The 19,887-nt window shown below is 43.3% G+C and overlaps 1 protein-coding gene across 3 annotated transcripts; it reads right to left on the bottom strand.

Annotated features, from left to right (window-relative positions):
• Positions 1–1,643: 1,643 nt before the first annotated feature.
• On the bottom strand, positions 1,644–14,238 carry LOC133017906 (BTB/POZ domain-containing protein KCTD1). Of its 3 annotated transcripts, none has more exons than XM_061084152.1 (5): positions 13,951–14,238; positions 8,314–8,495; positions 7,188–7,332; positions 5,268–5,573; positions 1,644–2,874 (listed from the first exon to the last, which is right to left on the bottom strand). In XM_061084152.1, the coding sequence occupies exons 1-5, from the start codon at positions 13,957–13,959 to the stop codon at positions 2,713–2,715; spliced, it is 804 nt and encodes a 267-aa protein (XP_060940135.1). In that variant the 5' UTR covers positions 13,960–14,238; the 3' UTR covers positions 1,644–2,712. The 3 variants fall into 3 exon arrangements, with proteins under 3 accessions (XP_060940135.1, XP_060940136.1, XP_060940137.1); XM_061084153.1 differs by having other exon boundaries at positions 8,314–8,492; XM_061084154.1 differs by lacking the exon at positions 13,951–14,238 and adding an exon at positions 13,850–13,921.
• Positions 14,239–19,887: the final 5,649 nt, after the last annotated feature.

The raw sequence follows: 19,887 nt of genomic DNA, 5'->3' as shown, positions 1-19,887 counted from the left end.
TCGCTTTCTTGTCAGCAGTTATAAGAAATTTGTAATAAATGTGTATTTACAACCAGCAGCTAACTCATTTATCTTAACACATAAAAAGTAAACAGGATACGTATACCACGAAAGAGCCTGGAATACAATTGTTTTAACCATAACCTAAGTGTTTACCCTTAGGTCTCTGTACGCATTAAGCTAACAAGATGCAACATGCTAATAAGTGAGCTGTAGACTAGCTAGGTGCTGGTAGGTGGATTTTGTTATCATGGGATGCAGCGGTTTCTCTCCATTTTAGAATTTTGTGTTCACATCATATTCTTTTTAAAACTTCTTATTTACATGTACAGTATGTAACTTCAGATGCTAAGCTTTTATAAAGCAAAGTCAAAGCAAGAGACCTGTTTTGATGATGTCATGAAGCACTGAGGGATTGTGGGAGTTGTTGACACGACTCAGATGCGAATCCCGTCCTTGAGGTAAAGCTTTATTCACGTTACGCAGCAAACTGCAATGAATTAATCATGATCTATTTAGAATGACTATTAGTAACATTGGAATGAAAAAACAGTCGACTCGCTGACTTGCTACTGGTGTGTTTTTACTTTCTCCTGCGTTGTTTCCTCAAGAAATTATAGCAGAGATTGGCAAAGTCATGAGTGAAGTGGATATGATGTAATTAAAAGGCAACCAAAATGAAACGTTGCGTAACATTGAATAACTTTGTGTTTGATTACTCTGGTTTTGAACTTTGTTGGAAAAAAGGCAAAAAGGGTCAAATTTCTTATCAACTATCAAACCATATACCGGTAAAATTCTCACAAATTTAAGTTTGGTTATCAGGTGGTATTTTGCTCATTTGAAACGATGAAGACTGATAATTTGTGGGCATTCACAAAATGGCTTGTGCCTTGGGTTTAATAGTGAATTGAGTATACCCTTCTAAACTTCTCAGTGTTGCCCTTAACTTATTTCTTCCAACTCAAATGTTTTTTGCTGAGTTGATGTTTTGACACCTGCTCCGCGAATACTTGCCAATTACACAGACAAAATTTTATTTTCACGATTGAGGGCAGAGCATTGCTGTGCACCACTCACATCACACACCTCTTGGATCTGCACCTCTAGCCTATGAGAATAACAGTCAGTCAAAGGGTGAATCTAGGGCAAAGAAGCCTGAAAGGGAGACATATAGCATAAACCGTAGATAGCCAAAGTAAGTGGAGATTCTGCCAAAAGCGATGAAGACGACAGGGCTCCGTGTGGGATTTCACTTTGGATTTTGGCCCTGCAGGGATATGAGGAAGCACTACTGACAGGACTTGCGTGGAGAAGTCGTCTCTATTCAATATAACTAAGTAAAGAATGCCCCAAGTCCTCACTGATGCACCAGCATAAATCCTCTAAGGGACAATATTGCTTTGACGAAGTTAGCCTTACCTCTGGTCGTGGAGAGCTAAAACACTACATAATGTAAAAGAGTTGGCTACTTGTTTGCCACTGAACACATTCGGGATGCTCGAAAGAAACTTCAGATGGTAGCATGGATGCAGAAAATTCAAGTTTAACGAATGCTATCTAACCAAATGTAGCACAGGGCAAAGACGGGAAATGTGAGAGCAGTCCCTACAGCGATGTGAAAACAGCGAACAGACACCATGACAACTGAGATTGAGATTTATTTCACTTTTTTTTTGTGTTGCTTTTGCTACATTCCTCTTTACTCAAATCTAGGGAGCGTAGGTGGGTCAGTCATCTTAGAAATACTTTATATCCAACTTCATATCAATATGTCCTACAAGTAAAAGTGATCTTGGAGTGGATAGTACAATTAGCTTTTAATCTGTTCAGTCATGTCTGAGGCAACAAATTTGCTTTAAAAAGATTCAATGTAAAAAACACAAACACGTATACGATGAAAGAATTTACAGGTCATCACTCAGCGGAATATTATGATCCAATTAAATATTTCCCAAGGGGTTAGCCGTCCGTACTTCCCGATGAGGCAAATGATGTGACATAATAATCTGCTAAATTATCTTCTTTACTGCGTAATAATGGTCTCTGATGCTAAATTTTGACGATACTAATATCAACTATATGTTTTATGGCGAAATAAAATAAAATAACTTCCATTAAGTAAAAAAAACACTTCATTTGTATCACAATATTCAACATCATGTAAATTGTGAAAAATTATGTTTTTGTTTAAAACTGTTTATGACAACTGAGACATTCTGTACTGTAAGCAACACATAAATGACCTTTTTACAGTAAGGGATAAAAACACACTCCCAAACAGCCAATTTGCCAGTGAGGAAACAAAACCAAGTCACTGGTGACCAGCTATGCAATGTACTACATAAGCGATAAAAGCTTTTTGTTTTAATTTATATTGGGATAATAGAAATCATATTCAACCTAATGTAGGTTCCAAGTTTTAAAACAAACTTTTTTGGGGGATCCAGGGAATATAAATCCTTTTTAAATTGGTTTATGGGGGCTAGACAATCACATATGTCCTTGCAATCTCAAACTTATCAAATGTCTTGTATCTTCTTATGGCAAAAAAAAAAAATCCTTTTTTAAAATTCTCTAGATGGTTCTCAGTTAAAGAAAACAAAAACATCAACAAGGTAACGAAGAAAAACAGAGTCCACAGAGCTCTGCGGCATCGCCCGTTTGGCTGCCACAGAAAAGTCTAGCACCCCCTACTTCTTGGGAGGAATTCTAGTCCAGCTGCTCCTGCTTTATCCTGTTTGAATTGGGTCCTCGCTGACCTGTCCTCCTCAGTTCCCTCCTCAGGACGTACTCGCTGAATTGGGACGAGTCCACGCCTCCGCCGCAGGAGCCGACGATCTCGAAGCCACGCTGCTGGAGACGCTCGAGGACCTGAGAAAGGTGGGAAGAAGACGTCAGTGGAAGATAGAGATATAGAAGGGATTTTGCCTGATGATTTTAAATCGTTTATCATGGAACAAGCCTGGATCTCCTTCACTTATATGCTGCTGCGTTAGTGCGAAGTCTAGCTCGGGAAACAGTTCTGGGAGAAAGCGACGGCAAACGGCCTGTGACGGGAATTTGGACGAGACTTTCCCGAAACCAAGAGCCTCTTATTTCATTGTTTTCTGGTGTATATGTGTGTGTTTGTCTCTCTTTCTCTTCCCCTTACTCCTTCAGTGTGTGTGCGTGTGTCTAGCTGTTCCTGATCTTGCAGCCTCGCAGACATCTACAGACGGGTCCAGGGGGGCTGTAGGATCACATTCCATCGAAGAGGCCCCAGGGAGCAGTGCGGCTTTCTCTCTGCCACTTGGCTCAGTGTGGGCCGCTCAGCAAAAAGCCCCTCTCCTCATTTCTCCCCCAGCCCCCCAGGCCCAAGCCTCCGCCAAAACTACAAAGGTCCCCCTACTGCTGCCAGCTTTCTATGCACCCCTTCCTTCTCTCAAAAAACCCCCGCCCTGCCTCCATTAGCCGCAGATACAGCATCCACCGCCGGCGTGCTTTAATAACCAAACAGGATTATGGGCCCTGCCTGGGGACAACCTGCCAGGGAGCATGCTCACTCTCTTGCTCGCTCTCCACGACTCACACACTTCACAGACGGGTTTGTTTGTGTGTTTTGGGGGAAGAAGATGGAGATTTGATTTCCTCAGACGGAGACACAGTCCAGATCATTGTGAATTCTTTTTAAATATGCCCCTCCGCTGTCATTTATTGATGCTGATCAGAGGATTCTACTATCAATGAATCAGTGGAAAATCAATATGTAATTAGAGAATTACAATATAGCCAAACACACACTGAATATAAAGTAGTTGACAGTAAAAAACTTTCTTTTCACAGACCTGTAGGTTTACGAGTATGGTTTGGCCTGAAACCTTTTTGCCTTTAAATCCGCTCTTTATTGAATAAATTCAACACTGGACTTAGGTCCTTCAAAGAAACTAATTTAAAGACATATCTCTGAAAAATTAAAGTTTCAAGTTATTGTTTTGCTCCCCTGGAAATGACCTACCTAGATAAACTTCAAAAGTTTGAATCAAGACGACAACACAGGATGTATGCTCATTTAGCACGACTAATTGTTGGTTTTCCTGTACTTATGAGTCTGGAGCAACTTTCTCTGTAAGAATTCTTACTAAAAATGTCTTCAACTGATTTGCTTCTCAGATGATGCTTAAAATCTACGCTTGTTGATTCGCTTGATTTTAATAATGTAAATTGAGCATTGATCCAACAGCCCCCTCAGACACTCAGGGGCTTCCCCTCCTCTTGCTGTGAGAAAGTCCCCCCCCCCTTTTTGCACATTTGTGTGACTCTGCATTAGGTTTAACAATAAGTCTAAATATTATCAATATCGCAATATCGTCAAGTTCGGTGTCCAAATTGCAGGAGCTGAAATTCTTTGGATTAAGGTAAAATGTGTCTCGACATTATTAATTAGGCGTAACAGTCCTACAGAGATGTCACCACCTGCAAATCATATAATACATGCCTGTATAGTATGCACCTCAGCAAAAAGCCTATCATGATAATTTCTTTATTTTTTACATGAAAATTTAATTAAGGAATTCCTTATCTGGCAATAAGATGATTGCAGTATAATTGTTTTTCAATATCGCTCAGTCTCACTCTCCACCTTGATTTAAAATGTTCAACATTCCTTCATTTAATAGGATGAAGACTAAAATCAACCTCTTTACAGTCCGTTATAGCCGTTTGGCACCGATGTTCACTTAACACTGACAGTTTCAAACACTCAAAATAATTCATCAATTTATCTATAACAATTTTTTGCTATTCAAACCCAGACGGCAACTGTGAAAGATGGATCTCTTTCTGGACTGGATACAGAAGAAACAGAAGAAGAAACCACGGATGCGGACTATTCACCAGCTGCAGAGTCCAAATCATTATTCCAGTCAGATCACAGACAAGTAAAGATGGTGGTGGACTTGTGTAATGATGGTTTGCTAAACTGAGGCTTTGATGAACTCATCAAAGAGCTTCTTTTTCTGCGAGGCTGTTCTTGTGATTCGATAAGATATAAAAAGATACGATTTTGCAATCAGACATCTGTAAAATTTGATAAGTCTACAGTATAACAGCAGATGAAAAGGACCTGAACGAACAGATCATCACTTCAGTCGACTCCTTGGGCGAACGGGTGAATAGAAAAATGTAGAAAAGCACTTTATCTCTACTACTTTACTACTTTATCTAACCTTTGACTTATTATACTTATTAATGACCCTTCACCCACAGCATCCCACTGTTCCTTTTACCTGCACAGAGTTGAGGTGGCAGTACCCATTGAGTGGGAAGCGGATGACGTGCGTGGAGTCATGGTTCCAGCCGGCATTGACAGAGTTGCACATGACGTCACCGATCTCCGGGAACACGTCTTCGATCAGGGCCTTGTCGCCGCTGAGCGTGATCCTCTCGCCCAGGTCAGGCGCCACGCGGACCACCAAGCACTCGCAGGGGCGCGACACCAGTCTCAGCTCCTGGTCTTGACGCCAGCGCTCCAGCTCGGAGAGCAGGGGCTGCAGCTGGAAGTACCGCGCCTCCTCGTACAGCAGGCTGTAGTCCTGGAGGAGGCAAGACAAATAGTTGGTTTGAATTTGTAAAAATGTGGAAAATTGTGACAAGTTTCTTTAACACATAATATGTCTTGGTTTGGGGCCGCTTGGAGCAACTCTACTCTCTCTTGTCCAGTGGCATATCTGGGATTTTTTTTAATGGGGGGCCATAAAGGGGCCACAGTGGTGCACATTAAAGTAATTGTAGCTCTACAGCTTTGAGCGAAGCCACACATTACTGAACATATGTTGGAAATGTTTTCAAAGAGTTTAGAAAGTAAAGATTCTTAACAAACTGATATGGTTATTGTTAGCATTGTTGATAAGTGACTACTTAAAGGACAGCGGGACATCAGGGGCCAATCAAGCTTCAGTTGGGGCCGGTTCCCCCTTGGCCTTGCCCCTGGTTCCGCCCCTGCTCTTGTCTACTAAGCCTAATAAGTCCAACATTACAAAATTTCTAATAATAGTAAACTAGGATCTTCATAAATGCAGAAAATACTATGCTTATTACAACAAAAAAGGCTGCATCAATTAATAGATCATCAATATGCCATAAGTAATATCTACAATGATATTGTTGACGGAAACGCTCCTTTAAATTTTCGTGCAGTCACATCTTTGTGCGAATATAAATATTTAAACGATACATTGCCTGGGTATCAGTTGAAAGCGTCTAACTAAATGCAGCTTGCAGTACATCTCACTATACCACAGGACAAAATAACCTCCAAAACCGAATAACTGAGTAGATTTAAGGTTGTGACTTCCTCTCTAATGTGGATTCAAACTGAAAATAAAAGGCTCAACAGAGGAGTTTGAAACCACTGTTCTACATGAACGAGCAATAAACCCTCGCCAAGACACCATTCAGCAAAAATTACAAAAAATCCTGAGCAGAGGAGATGTAGTGCGACATGTAGCACAGGGTTGCGTGGGGCAGAGGAGGAGATCCTTTACCCGCAGCACTGCAGGGCCTGAAATCGCACTTTCAAATTTTCTCATGCTCCTCTCAAGATCTACCCAATGTGAACGTGGCCTGAGCCTGAACTTGAGCCTGTCTTTTGTCTTTGCTTATTTTAGCTGACATACTTTCCACTGATTGAGTCACACTGTGGGCAGTCCATCAGATAATGTGGTTATTTGTTTTCTCCCAGGGCAAGCTAAGTAATTACTGACTAAATGTAAGAGTAAAAAAAAAAAAAAAGGAATCTTAATGTGTCACATACAGTGAGCCTCACCCTGGATGGACATTTGGCACAATAGCATAGTGCGATGGAGAGATGTAGCACATGCAACGTGGCCATGGGTGCCGCAGCGTTTATCTGCTCGTCTTAGTTCAAGCTTGTTACTCTCCTTACATATCTCAAAGAATCTCTGGCTGCTAATAGCTGGAGGGGGGCCGAGCCGCATCCCGTGATGAGTACATGCATCACGATTGAGCTTTGTTTGGAGGAGCCCTCGCGTTTTCTCTCCAGCCTGGGAACTGTTTTCAACGATTTCGAGGAGGGCCGGTGACCGAGGGCGCTCCACTGCCTTAGCATTCATTGTGTGTGCCAGGTTGCAGGAGTGCTGACTGGCTGATGGGAATTTACAGTTTTTCTAGGACGGACAAGCACTCACTTTGAAGTCATCTGGGATGAGGAGCTTGGACGTCCTGAGGAAGTTGAGGATGTAGCGGAACATGTGTCCATCCCTGTCAATGAAGTAGTGCTGCTTCAGGCTGTCCAGGACTATAGGCTCTGTGCCATCAAAGAGGCGACCAATTCTACCCACGGAGACGGGAGGGGGGGTGGCAGGTTAGGCAGAAAGGGAGGGAAGGAGTGAAGGAGGGAAGGAGGGAAGGAGGGAAGGAGGGAAGGAGGAAAAAAGGGAGAGTGACAAAATATCATAATTAATAAAAAAGTTCACAACATTGTTCATGCCATTATTTCATACTATCTCCACTCTGGAGCTGGTGTGTTTCCTGAACCTTGTGTATTGAGAGGGAAGGAATGGAAAAAAGAGAGAAGGTCAAAAATGTAACTGTGAAGGAAGAGCGTTTGCAAAGGGGTGTGACGCACTCGGTTTTCTCACGCTCTGAAATATCTTTCACACCTTTGCTCAGACATGCACGCATTACCGAGCTCGATACAAGAATCAACCGGAAAGGAAGAAGAATAGGAAGTAAAGAAAAAAAATGTTTTAAAGACAGGCAGAAGGAAAGAAAAGGAATAAGAAAGAAATATGATTAGGAGCAGAGAGGGTCTGAGGAGGTCAGGGCCAGCTGGTAGTGGGTTGCCCAAGGCTGGGTGCCAGTCACCCTCAGGCCTGAGCTCGGAGCGACAGTGTGGCCTCCCAGCCTCCAGATGGCCCCATGCCCTTTGGCCCTTTTGCTGCTGCTGTGACATCTGTCAGAATAACCAATTTGCTTTTGTCTGAGCGCTGCACTTGAAGCCCCTACAAATTGTTTACCGCTCTAAATAACTGTGGGCTTGGCTTGACAAGGAGACATTTTGCGATACAGCCTGATCAGTCCTACAGCGGCTGATAAAGAATATCTGTCGAAATTATAGTGGAGAGAAACCTGCAAATGCAACCATGAGATAGTCTTGAAATGTAACAGTTAAATGTACTAGACTCCCTATAAAGTACAGAATCTATAACAGTTTCATTCATAATTTGAAAAAGGAAAAGCAGGATACTAGACACAAACTAAAAAACACAAACTTTATTCCCACTACACACAAGCATGGAAGGTCAGACTCACCGGGATTCTGGGAATTTGGTTAAGGTGGCCAGACTGCTGGTGTACATGTGTCCGCCCACATCGATGTGCACAGGGGCATTGGACTTGGTGAGCTGTGCCGCTGTGGGGATGCCCTGGTTACTCAGGGGAGACACTGGTGACCGTGTGATCATGGGCCTGGACATACCGCAGCGATTATCCTGCTTCAGAAAACAAGAGGGAGAAAAACACTGTGACACGTGTCGATTTTATTAATGGAGGATGCACTGAAATGTTGCAAATCAGAGATAAACAGGCGCTGGAGTTTATTATAAGGATTTGGAGTGTTTCAATTCAGAAATACTTTTTTTCCCATGTGACCCACTCCACAGTCAGAGGAGGAGATTTTTCTCTCCAAGTTATGGAGCAGCCTGACCTTGACCTGGATGTTGCCACCCCTGTGGGCCATAACCCCCCAAAACCAAATTAATTTGGATCATCAATCTTGGAATGAGCAATAATGACTCTTTGATTCGAACACTGTAATAGGATTTGGAGACTCAGCCTCCTGTTAACCTACAAACACCATTAGCAGACAATCTCTGTTGAGCTCTCTCAGGAGAAAACGACTTCAGCCCCCAAAAAACAAATAAAAGTTTCACACCTCGAGTGAGAAATAGGAGAAAAATATTGATGGACATTTCATTTTGCATAGGATTTCAAACATGAGCTGGAGCAGATCTCAAAAGCAGCAGACGGACTGTGCGTAATATTGAAATAACGTGCGTAATCTTCATATAAGGACATCAGGAAGACGATCTCCTGAATTCACACGCAACCCACGGTGTCTCCACTCCCCTCCTCCGGCACAAGTGACAGGCAGACCCCACTTTCTCCATCTATTTCTGCTTCTCTTTTTCTCCCCCCCCACCCCCCATCTCTCCCAGTCTCCCACCTCCCAGACTACATCGGACTTTTACGCGTTTACCTGCGCCGGCATCATGGAGGTCGGAGACGGAGTCACCGAGCGGTCGTTCTGCTTGAGGGACGCAGCGGGCATCGGCTCTCCTCTCCCGCCGTACATCAGCCCTGTGTCCCGGCTCTCCGGCCGGATCGGGAGCCGCTTGAGAGCCGCATGCACGGACTCGTCCGCGGAACTGATTGGCCGCGGCCGCTTCCTCGCTTTCTGATGCGTTAAGTCCATGATATCCGTTTGGTCCATTTACGCGCAGACTTTGGGAGGGTGAACAGATATAACGCGATGGGCTTCTTCCTCTTCTTCTCTTTCTTCTTCTTTTTCTCTGTTTCTTCTCCTCTTTTCTCACCTGCCAAACGTGTGGAGAGAGGGATGGATGCGAATGGAGCGAGCACCGGGGGGGGAGAGAGAGCGCAGGAAGCCGTGGCTGTCACGCGGAGCGGCGGCTTCAGAATGGCTGGGAGAAGTCAAAGCCCCCGACAACATTAGCATTGCAGCGCCCGGGGGTCTTTCGGGGCTGTCGCTGTTTCAGGGGCAGGTATGTGTGTGTCGCATTTTCGGGTTAAACCAAACGCAGCCTGTACCAGTGTGTGTGTGTGTGAGCTGTGGTACAGTCGGGTCAGCGCGCACATCTGGACCGTCCACATCTGGCCTTTGCCCCCTTTTTTTGGATCAGTGCAGTTTAATCCCGCAGCTCAAACCCTCCATCACCACAACACAACCCAGAGATCAACCCCAACACAGTGGCTGACCCGCTCAAGCACCTGGACACAAATACCCCTTGTGCCCCCCCTCATCCACAAAACATACATATCATTCATAAGTCACCAGACATGATCTCTCCAATCACACAAAAGCCCCCTGTGATAGTGTTTTCACTCACTCTGATGCACTTTCAACGAGAAGCCCCCCCAAAAAACACTCTTTTCATCATTTGCACAGAATATTAATAACCAAAGGGCACAAAGAAACATCACATCTGAAGGAGCAGATCACATGCGTCGGCAAACATCTGCCCCTCAGAGGAGACAGAGGGATCAGTCTCTCCTCGGCTCCACCAACGTTAAGTTACCGTAATAACTGATGACCACATCAGCAGAGCAAACCCACCACGCTAATGACATCATGGAGTATAACACCAGACCACAACATGTCCTATTGCTGTCAGAAAATACTGCCACAGCACTCTGCCGGGCTGTTTTCATAGAAAATGCAGGGAATCCACAATTTTTAATAACATTCAGATTAAAATTAATTAGTTCAACCACTGGCCTTAAAACATCCACATGCCTGCTTCTCATTGGCAGTGTGAGTTTCACACCTAGATACCCAATTAGCAATTAAGCTTGCCTTTGAGTGTAGGCCTCCAATGCGGTGTGTGATCCTGGTCTGATTTGCATGCCGCTTGTGCACGCGCTGATAAGCACAGGCAGCAGCCATACATAGTTTTAAAATTCAACTCCAGAATCCCTCGCAGAAGGCAAAGGGGCCTGCGGGGCGAAAGAGAGAGAAATCACATGGCTGCTCTTCAAAAGGGGACCTGTGTAAGGCAGCCGGCAAAGTGCGTGGGATCACACTCAGAATGCAGGTAATTTGTTCCCTGACTAATTTGTGGAGATGGTGGTGTGTGTGTGTGTGCCTGTGGAGAGTAAGTTCTGAAAACAGCTTGGTGGAATTGGATTTCCTCAAAGCCTTGTCATCGCAAAGGTGGATTGAGTGTAAAATCTGTCAGGCATTATGGAAAATTGCAGGGGAAAGAGAGAGAAGAGCGAGTGGCTGGTCGGGTGGGTGGCTGGTTGGGTGTGGGGTGGTGAGGGGTAGCCTGGCTTTTTGAGGAAACGTGCTCTTGTATCACGAAATCTTTACCGAGAGGGTGGACGTGAAGAAAACAGGCTTTTACACTTCCTCCTCAAGGACAGTTCAAAGGTCACTGCATCACAGGGTCCATCAGTGAGTGTGTGTGATGCAGGACTTGTGTGTCTGTGATCCCATGAACACTGCAGATCCTTTTTCCCCCCATGGTTTCCTACCTGTTGCCGTTTTTGCATTTGGCACAGAGCTATACGAATGTCTCATGTGACCAGCCAGAATATATTCATTCAGGGCATTTGCACAACCTCAATCTAAATCAGACACACTGCGGATATACTTGGGTTCTTCCAGTTCCCCCTGTTGTGTTCCGCCACTGGGCTTTCTGTTACATGCCTCGGCAAAAATCATACTTTTCCTCCTGTATATTTTAAGAAACACACACCATACTTCCTGTTTGATGTCTAGTATAACACAGGCTCCAACCCAGTAAGTAACTATCCGTCTGTCATTGAGATAATGAAAATGGGACGAGTTTGGCCTATATACAACAAAATTATGGCTATCAAATTGTTTCCGTCCCACAATGCAGCTCTTCAGTGTTTCGACATATCGCACAAGGCACAATTAGCATTTCAGATCGGAGCATTAACATTCAGTTGGAGGCAGGCAGACTGGTATTTACATAATCTGGATGGGTTGTCTCTGCTTTGGTGCCCACGGCCATTTGTTTCAAATGTCCACACACAGACAACTACAGACTGCGGGTTAACTTCAGTCACTGTCGACTGGACAGGGGAGAAAACTAACTGGTCGGGAGGCTGTCATAACAAATAGGCCTGAGTGTAAACTGTAGGCTGGTGGTCTGGTCAGGTGTCTATAACTTTACTTACATGGACTCAATATCTAATCTGCAGTATTTTGTGAATATGATAATCTAAAGTTCCTCATGTTTTCTCTTCTCACACTGTCATTAAGTCCTGAATTTTGGCAGTGACCGCATTTTGTCTAAGTTCAGAAATGGATCCATTTTATGAATGCACTTATAGTTTGGTGAGTATAGTGATCTGTGTTGTAACATTGCCAGTGACTCACAAGTCCCAGTTTAATGCAAGCTGTTTCTAACAAAGTGTATTTATCTGTAAGGGTTGGATGAAAAATTAAGAAACTAGTCGGAGGGTCGAAAAAACTGTAAAAAGGATAGAGAGGTTGCTCTGAAGAAAAGTTGCCAATAGACTATATGGTGACCATCCTCCTTAAAGTGAAAATATAATATCTAAATAAATCTGTGGCTGTGGGACAGAGTGATCCAATCTTTTCTTTTTTGGCAAATCAACAATGTGATTGAACTTCCAAACAAACTTTAGCTTAGCATACCCCAGTATTTATCAATCTCTATCATTATTCCCTGAGTTTTATCACAAGTTGGTCTTCTCCTCTTTGTAGAGATACTGTAGCGGTGACCTCACAGATGAAGAAGTGTGATCAGAGTCCTAATGCTGCAGGGCGGCTGGAGACGCTGGTGCACGTTCACTGGCACAGGCTGAGCTGTCCCAGGGCACAGGCTGAGCTGTCCCAGGGCACAGGAGTGGCCATCAAATAGGAAACGCTATATGAAACATAATAACGGCAGTTTGTCTCCGACGAGCTTCAATTTAGTGAAGCACCTCTAATTTGTGGAGCTGATGGTGCGGCACTGATGTTATGTGGACGAACTGATGTGCCTTATTGATATTTGTCTCCTGCACCAGATCAGTCTGGTTGCTAAATGTAATTTTAATGGGAAACAGATGTCCAGATGCTGTATGTACAGTAAAGTAGTGTGGCTTTGCTGCTACAGCGCCATCAAGTGTTGGGTCCCGACCACGACACCCCAAATCTCAGTCTCAGTGTTTTCATGCGCCCTGTGAAAGTGGTGGAACCTACTCCGGGTTTCATTACAAGTGAAACTCAAAGAGATTTTATTTTGTAATGTTTAATTCGAACATATGTAATTTAAAGGCGGATCCAGTACAGTGCATTACGGCGAGAGACCAAATCAAATTCAAGTGAGCAAATACACAAATCTAGCTTTACTTAGGATGTTGTATACATTTTAAAAGTCTAACTTATACGGAGAAGTGTGTGTTTATTGGGGCAACACATTGTCCCGTGTGAGAAATAGGTCCAGAGTGTTACTAAGTAAACTACATGTATATTTGCCGATTCGCATCCGGACCCAGGAGGTGATTACGCACGACGCGGCCGGAGAGAAGAGAGAGGAGGACGAGAGGACGAACATTCTGCTCTTATTTCCTCTTCGTTTACACAAATACACAATTCCTCTCAACACAGGCACGGCCTTGTATTAAAGGATGATTCTCAGATTCTGCATTGACGTGCGCAAAGAAAAGCTACATCGTGTCGTACGGCACAAGAAAAAAAAAAACGCCCGCGGCTAAATTACTCCACAATGGCGTCTTTCATTATAAGATCTGGGGCAGCCAGGAAGCAGAAGTGTTCCACGACAAACCCCGACTTCAGAAAGCGATCGAGGCGACGACAAAACGCAGGTTTGAGTAAGTTAGGAGCAAGTTGAGACGGCGACGGCGTTTCGGAGGCGAAATGCGCCAGGAGCGGATTCACACGGTGGATAAGTGGAGCGTCTTCCCCCCCGACAAGATCGCAGCGTAATCTGCTGTTCGTTTAGCCGAATGTACCACAGCCTCGTTTGCTGTACACACACGCATACATTAGTACAGTAACTAAGGAACAATAGCCAGGAAGTGGTTAAATATTTTGTAAGAACTGTACCGCTCGAATCGCTTTGGCACATGCGTAAAAGCGGCTGCGCCTCTGTGTCCCAGTCCATTCAGCCTCGGAAATAATAGCAAAGCAAATAAATGTCCGCTTACCTGAAACATGGAGAGGCATAAAAGTGTCTTTTTATGCACCTTTTTCCTTCCGATTTGGCCACGATCTGCCTCTCTTCCTACACCAGTGAGAAATGCAATAGCTTGGCTAAGGTAGACAGAACAAAATACAGAGAATACTTGCTCCAGGGCTCCGAAACCCCTCAAGGCAAAGATCAGGATACAATTAGCTCATGTCTCTGCCCCAGTCTAAACCCATTTTCAGAATAGAAAAAAAACTGCGAGCAAACAGATCACAGCAGCAGCGGCTGTGCCTCAGTCTTTGTTGAGTTTATGTTTTTTTATAAAATCAAATAAAGAAATCTTTTTTTTTTGCCTGCATTTACAACACCCTCACTCCTCCTGCCTCCAACTTGCCTATTGCCTCCCTCTCGCAGAGAAGCTGATTTTAATCGTTATGATTAGTTTTGATGTAACGTTCCCTCGGGCCATTTCTACAAATGGATGGAGTGTTTCTTTCCCAGGGAGGAAAAGCAGCAGATGATGATAATTATATAGATTGTTGGTGCAGCTTTTTTGATTCACCCCACTACCCCCCCCCCCCCCTCTCTCTCTCTCTCTCTCCCCTGCCTCTCAAACCTCATCCAGTCTCCTTTACTCACACACTCCTCTTGCATTAGACAACTTGTTGATAAACCAGGAATCAACTTTTTCCTTCCTCTAAATTAATGGAATGTGCCTCATGAAATTCTCACTGTGTACTTTGTCCTTTGTGATCTCCTCGGTCTCTTTCCTCCCTTTGGACCACCTCCAAATGACGTGGCTGTATAAATAAGCACTTCAGCTCGCCTTGCCCCAATCAAGTCTGAATCAGTGCCCGAGGCTGATGTGCGAGCTCATTTCAAATGTTCAACCATGCATGATTTCAGGAAGATTGAGGCACTTCTGAGGCTTTTAGAATTACTTAGGGGGACAGGGGGCTGCAGACAGTGAAGGAATCACTTGTTTAAAGTGAAATGCGTAATCATTCTGAGTCAGGACTGTGATTTTGTGCCCATGTGTACACAGGATTGACAGATATTTCTTTACATTCTCAACAGTTACCCCCTCACCATATACAAGTAATAGAATACAGCTGAAATACTTTGCTCCTGCGCCCCCTACTGTTGGGAGCGTCAACTTCCCTAAAGAAAAAAAAAAAGAAGCAGCCTTGAAAGCAAACCAGTTTATCCTTGTTGCAGTAATGGGAACTGACATCAAAAAACACAGGGAAATAACAGAGAAAACATATTGAAACAAATATTTACATGTAAGCTGAGTATTTATACGTTTGTGTTTGGAGTTCAAGCAACAGTGGGATAAAGAAAATGCCGCACCAAGGGACCAGTGACCGAAGAATGCAAGCATACAAACAAAAGCATTCAAGAGTTCTCTCCATCGAGAGTTCCCTTATTCACACAGGCTCTTTTGTGTAGTGGGAATTACTCTTGAGGAAAGGCAAGCTGTCCTTTCACTATCCGATCCAGGGATCACTAAACGTTCCAGTTTTTGACCAGCATAATAATAACAATAGTAATAATACACTTTATTTATATAGCAGTTATCTAAACAAAGTATGTTACAAAACACATGGGGATAAAAGCAACACAGAACAAAACGATGTCTGTTAAAACCAGATGACAAATCATACGTTGAAAGTCTTTGCTATAAAATATGTTTTCAGCAAAGTATCTATTAAGATTCTCAATGATGGTATCTTCAGGTTATCGTGAATGTTTCACCAAACACAAGCAAATACTGTTACTTGTACTTTCAACAGCATGTTTAAAACACTGAAGAGAGAGAATCCCTAAGTTTGGGAGGGAATATGGATTCAGTTTTCTCTGTTCACCATAGTTACCACAATGTCAGATCTTTGTACAAAAAGTGTGTATGAGTGAGCCTTGAATGTTTCAAGAAACACAAGTAAGCACACTTGCACAACTCCTGAAGTTTTAAGCCATGATTTAAAAACAGTTAAAACATTTGGCAAGTCAAATCTCCTCAGGCGAGGAATTCCAGAGCCTCGGGCCCTGACAGCAACAACCCAGTCACCCTTAGTTTCCTGCCTTGACTTAAGAACGAGTAAAGAGTTTGTTGGAAGAATTTAGATTAAAGCTTGGAGCATAGGGAGTTTGTAGCTCTTTAATATAACTGGGGCCGGACCGTACTGAGCTTTTAAAGTTATTGGCAGAATTTTAAAATCAATCCTAAATTTAGCAGCCGATGGAGGGAGGGGAGGATTGGACAGAAATGGACTCATACATGTTAATAGTGCATTGCAGTAGTTGAAGTGTGTGACTCAGGAAATGACAGAGCGGATTTGATCGTGGCTTTATTTCTGAAGAGAAACAAGATTTAATAATGTTCTTGACATGGGCTTCAAAAAGGAATTAGACTGTGGATTTTATTTTGCTCGCCATTGGACCAACATGTTCAAAACAAACACGGGGATGAACATATAGTTATTTGCCCCAGAGGTTACTGATTGTCACAAAACACCCAGAGCCCAAACTACGCAGGACAAACCCACTCGTGCACATGTTTGTGTCCCATCAATCTGACTGAACATTAGTGAACAAAGAGAACACTTCAGGCCATGTCCATATTTGAGCCATTCCTACAGGGGTCGACTCACTTCACTATTTAAAACATGCATCAGATGCTATTTGAATCTCAACAGTGGAGATTTTTCAAAATGCATGTGCGGCGCTCGAAGCTAAAAAGACATTGTCCTAATGCTGCTGTATTTGACTTGGAAAATGCAGCAGCAGCAGCAGCAGCAGACGAGCACTGGCGGGCTGCGACACATTTTCGGTGGACAAATTATCCAGATTGGTTGCAGATGTGTGTATATGCCCCAAACCGTAGCTGCCCGACCGGAATGACATCACAGGGTTATAAATGCATTCACAGGAGACAGGAGAAAGGAGGCCTGGAAAACTTGTTTGACTCGCTGGGACGTTATGAGTCTGACTGGAGTTAAAAGAACAAGAAGTACTGTTCAGGTGGGTTATCAATCCTTTCTGCCACAACGTCAGCACAGAGAGAACGAGTGAAAACACACTTCTTCTCATGTGAGGGCTATGGTGGCTCATGTTAGTAAACCTCAAACAGGTAGTGGATGAATCGACAGCGCCAAGGTTTGTTTTATTTGTTTTCACCCTCATATGTCGGTTGGGTTGTGGGTGTTTTTTTGTTTGTTTATCACTTAGTGCCATACTGTTTGGTGACAAACACAAAGACACAGCACAACACAACAGGGGGAACCAGACTTAATAACATCAAAGACAACAATAACAAAGTAAAAGAAGTGTGGGCAAGTTTGTTTGTTTGTAAACAATATTATGCAAAAACGACTGGATGGATTTCCCCAAAACTTGGAGAAGGGTGCGATAGGAGTTAAGGAAGAAACCATTCAATTCTGGTGTAGATCCAAGAATCAGTTTTTTAGTTACGTTATAATTGTGAGACAGGGCGCTTTGCAATATTTTCCATGATGTGTCGCAGAATAATTCATGGGTCCTGATGGAAAAAACCTGGCATATTTATGGACCAGATTTCTATTTAGTGTGTGAAATTTGGTGCAGCTTGATTGGATTTAATGGGCCATGAGGTCTGTGCTCTACTGACTGTCATTCTAGTTTCAGTTCTGATATGGTTACTCTTGATTGAAGCATTTGCCTTTATCCGGTGGTGTTTTGTGCCTAAAAGTGTCTGCTGCTCTTCAAAAATATATTTTTTTGAGTAATTTTAAGAGATGAAATACTTTTTCTATTATTATTAATTCAGCAAAAACACGGAAATAAACCTTGTCAACAAGTCTAAGTCCCACTAAATGACACTGGGGTACCAAGGCCCTGCGAGTCAGTATGGACAGAGGGGGATGTTGTTTTAGCCTCAGACCATATTAATAACTGCTATGCTGGCCACACCCCTCTAATGGCCTGTGGTTATGTAAGGGAGTGGGATGGAAGCCGCTCCAGAGCCTGACTCAATCTGCCCTGCAGGGCTGCACCGTTTTTAGCCAGAACTGCTCATCAAATATTGTCTTTGGCACAATGAGATTTTAGCTTTGTCTCCACTCCTACATTGTAGTCATACCATCAGGCACAGCGCTGGAAGGGTTTTAATATTTACAATGGCAACAACCAGCCTGTGCACTATAGCTCTGCCGTTCATGTCATTTATGGAAAGTTTGCATCCTGGAAGTTTATGTCCTGCTTTAAAAAGAGCAAGTGTGGCGTGTTTGTGGTAATGAAAACAGTTTCAGCTCCCTTTTTGAAAATATCAAGACATCAAAGATGAGGGTCCCTGCTATATGGAATCATTTGCAGCCCCACTCGCTGGTTCCCCTTTCAGCCCCGAACTTACCCGTCCCACCCGCAGTGGACCGAGGAGTGACACTACAGTGAGGGGGGGAGAGAGACAAGAGGAGGGGGCTGCTTGGGTAATGCTGTGAGGCTCTAATAAAATGTAATCCTATTATATGGTTCCCACTAGAGGGCAACAATAATAAAGGTTTCCCTAATAACACGAGCAGACCAAAACAGCTCCTCCGGTCAAGTCCCACACTTGCACATATATCCTCTCATTAACCCAATTGCTTTTGGGCCACATTACACCGACAGGCCTCGGAGACTTAGCCGCGATGGCGAGGCAAGAGTGAAGAAAAACAAATGTGTTTCATCAAACTGCAGTTTGGGCTGCTCTGCATAAAGGAATTGAAGGGGGTGGGGGGGTAGTGAGGGAATGTGTGCGGGTGGGAAGTTGGGAGCAGAGCCCTGAGGAAACCAATCACAACTGCTCCACCCTCCCTTCCTGTGTCAAAGCCACTGGGGTCTCAGGTGTGTGTTACATGAGCTAATACCTTCCAAATATTGTTTGTGGTGGAGTAATCAAAATTTTGTAAATTACCATTTTAGAAATGATAGTCCTCTCATTGGTAAACAAAATCACAATATAGTAGAGAACAGCATCACTAACTAGAAATCCCAATATAAGACGTGATGGCTTAGCAAAGCTGAAAGATGATTTTGAACCTCAATTCTTCCTCATGGGCTGAATTAAATGAACATATTTATTAGATGTGAAGTTACAAAAGCCGGGATTTCATCAGATCTGATTCTCTACAAACACAGAAACGGTGTAAGTGACTTTTTGCGACTAATATCAAAGACAAAAATCTCACTTCAGGAAAAAGACGTAAACACAAACTCTCATATCCATGTGATTTGATAATGTAATGAATGAGTTATTCCGTTTCTTAGCTATCTCCAACAAACGCAGTAAAATATTTATCATAAGTGACAAGGTGAGTGAGAATATCAATCATATTCCCAGGACAGCTTGAGTTATTAAGTGAGCCAATGTAACAGTATTACAAAACCCAGAATAATAAAGTTATTTATCTCTCTCTCTCTCTCTGTGTGTGTGTGTGTGTGTGTCTGACAGCATCAGACACAGACAGAGAGAGAGAGTGTCGCATGCCTTCCTGTTCCTGTACCACCCTCAAACCCCAGAGCCGCAGACTCAAGGCAGTTTCCAGAATCAAACAATTTCACGCAGCTACTGGAGGAGGAAATGAACTGAGCCCAGAGCAATAATAAAATTATACAAATGTTATTACAGACTCGCCTGCTACTGTCCTACTTTAATTCAAATTTGGGCACTGCAGGCGGTGCTGGTGGCAGAGACCTTCCTGAATAAATCAACATTAGCTTACGTCTAAATTATTAAGGAAGTGGGAGACTTTCTTGTTTATAGTATGAATTATTAAACAAGTGTTTAACGCTGTTTTTCTTCACGACTCCCCAAATATTAATTGCTAATGATCTTTAAGGTGTGTGTTTTATCTTTTTGCCCCCTTCTGTTGCATGCTGGGGAATCGAGAATGTGAATTTTCAGGTCGCAAGAAATCGGTCTGTTCTCCGTTAGATA

The sequence above is a fragment of the Limanda limanda genome, chromosome 13, assembly GCF_963576545.1.
Source record: "Limanda limanda chromosome 13, fLimLim1.1, whole genome shotgun sequence".
Classification (NCBI taxonomy): domain Eukaryota; kingdom Metazoa; phylum Chordata; class Actinopteri; order Pleuronectiformes; family Pleuronectidae; genus Limanda; species Limanda limanda.
This window is presented reverse-complemented; position numbering and strand designations above follow the sequence as displayed.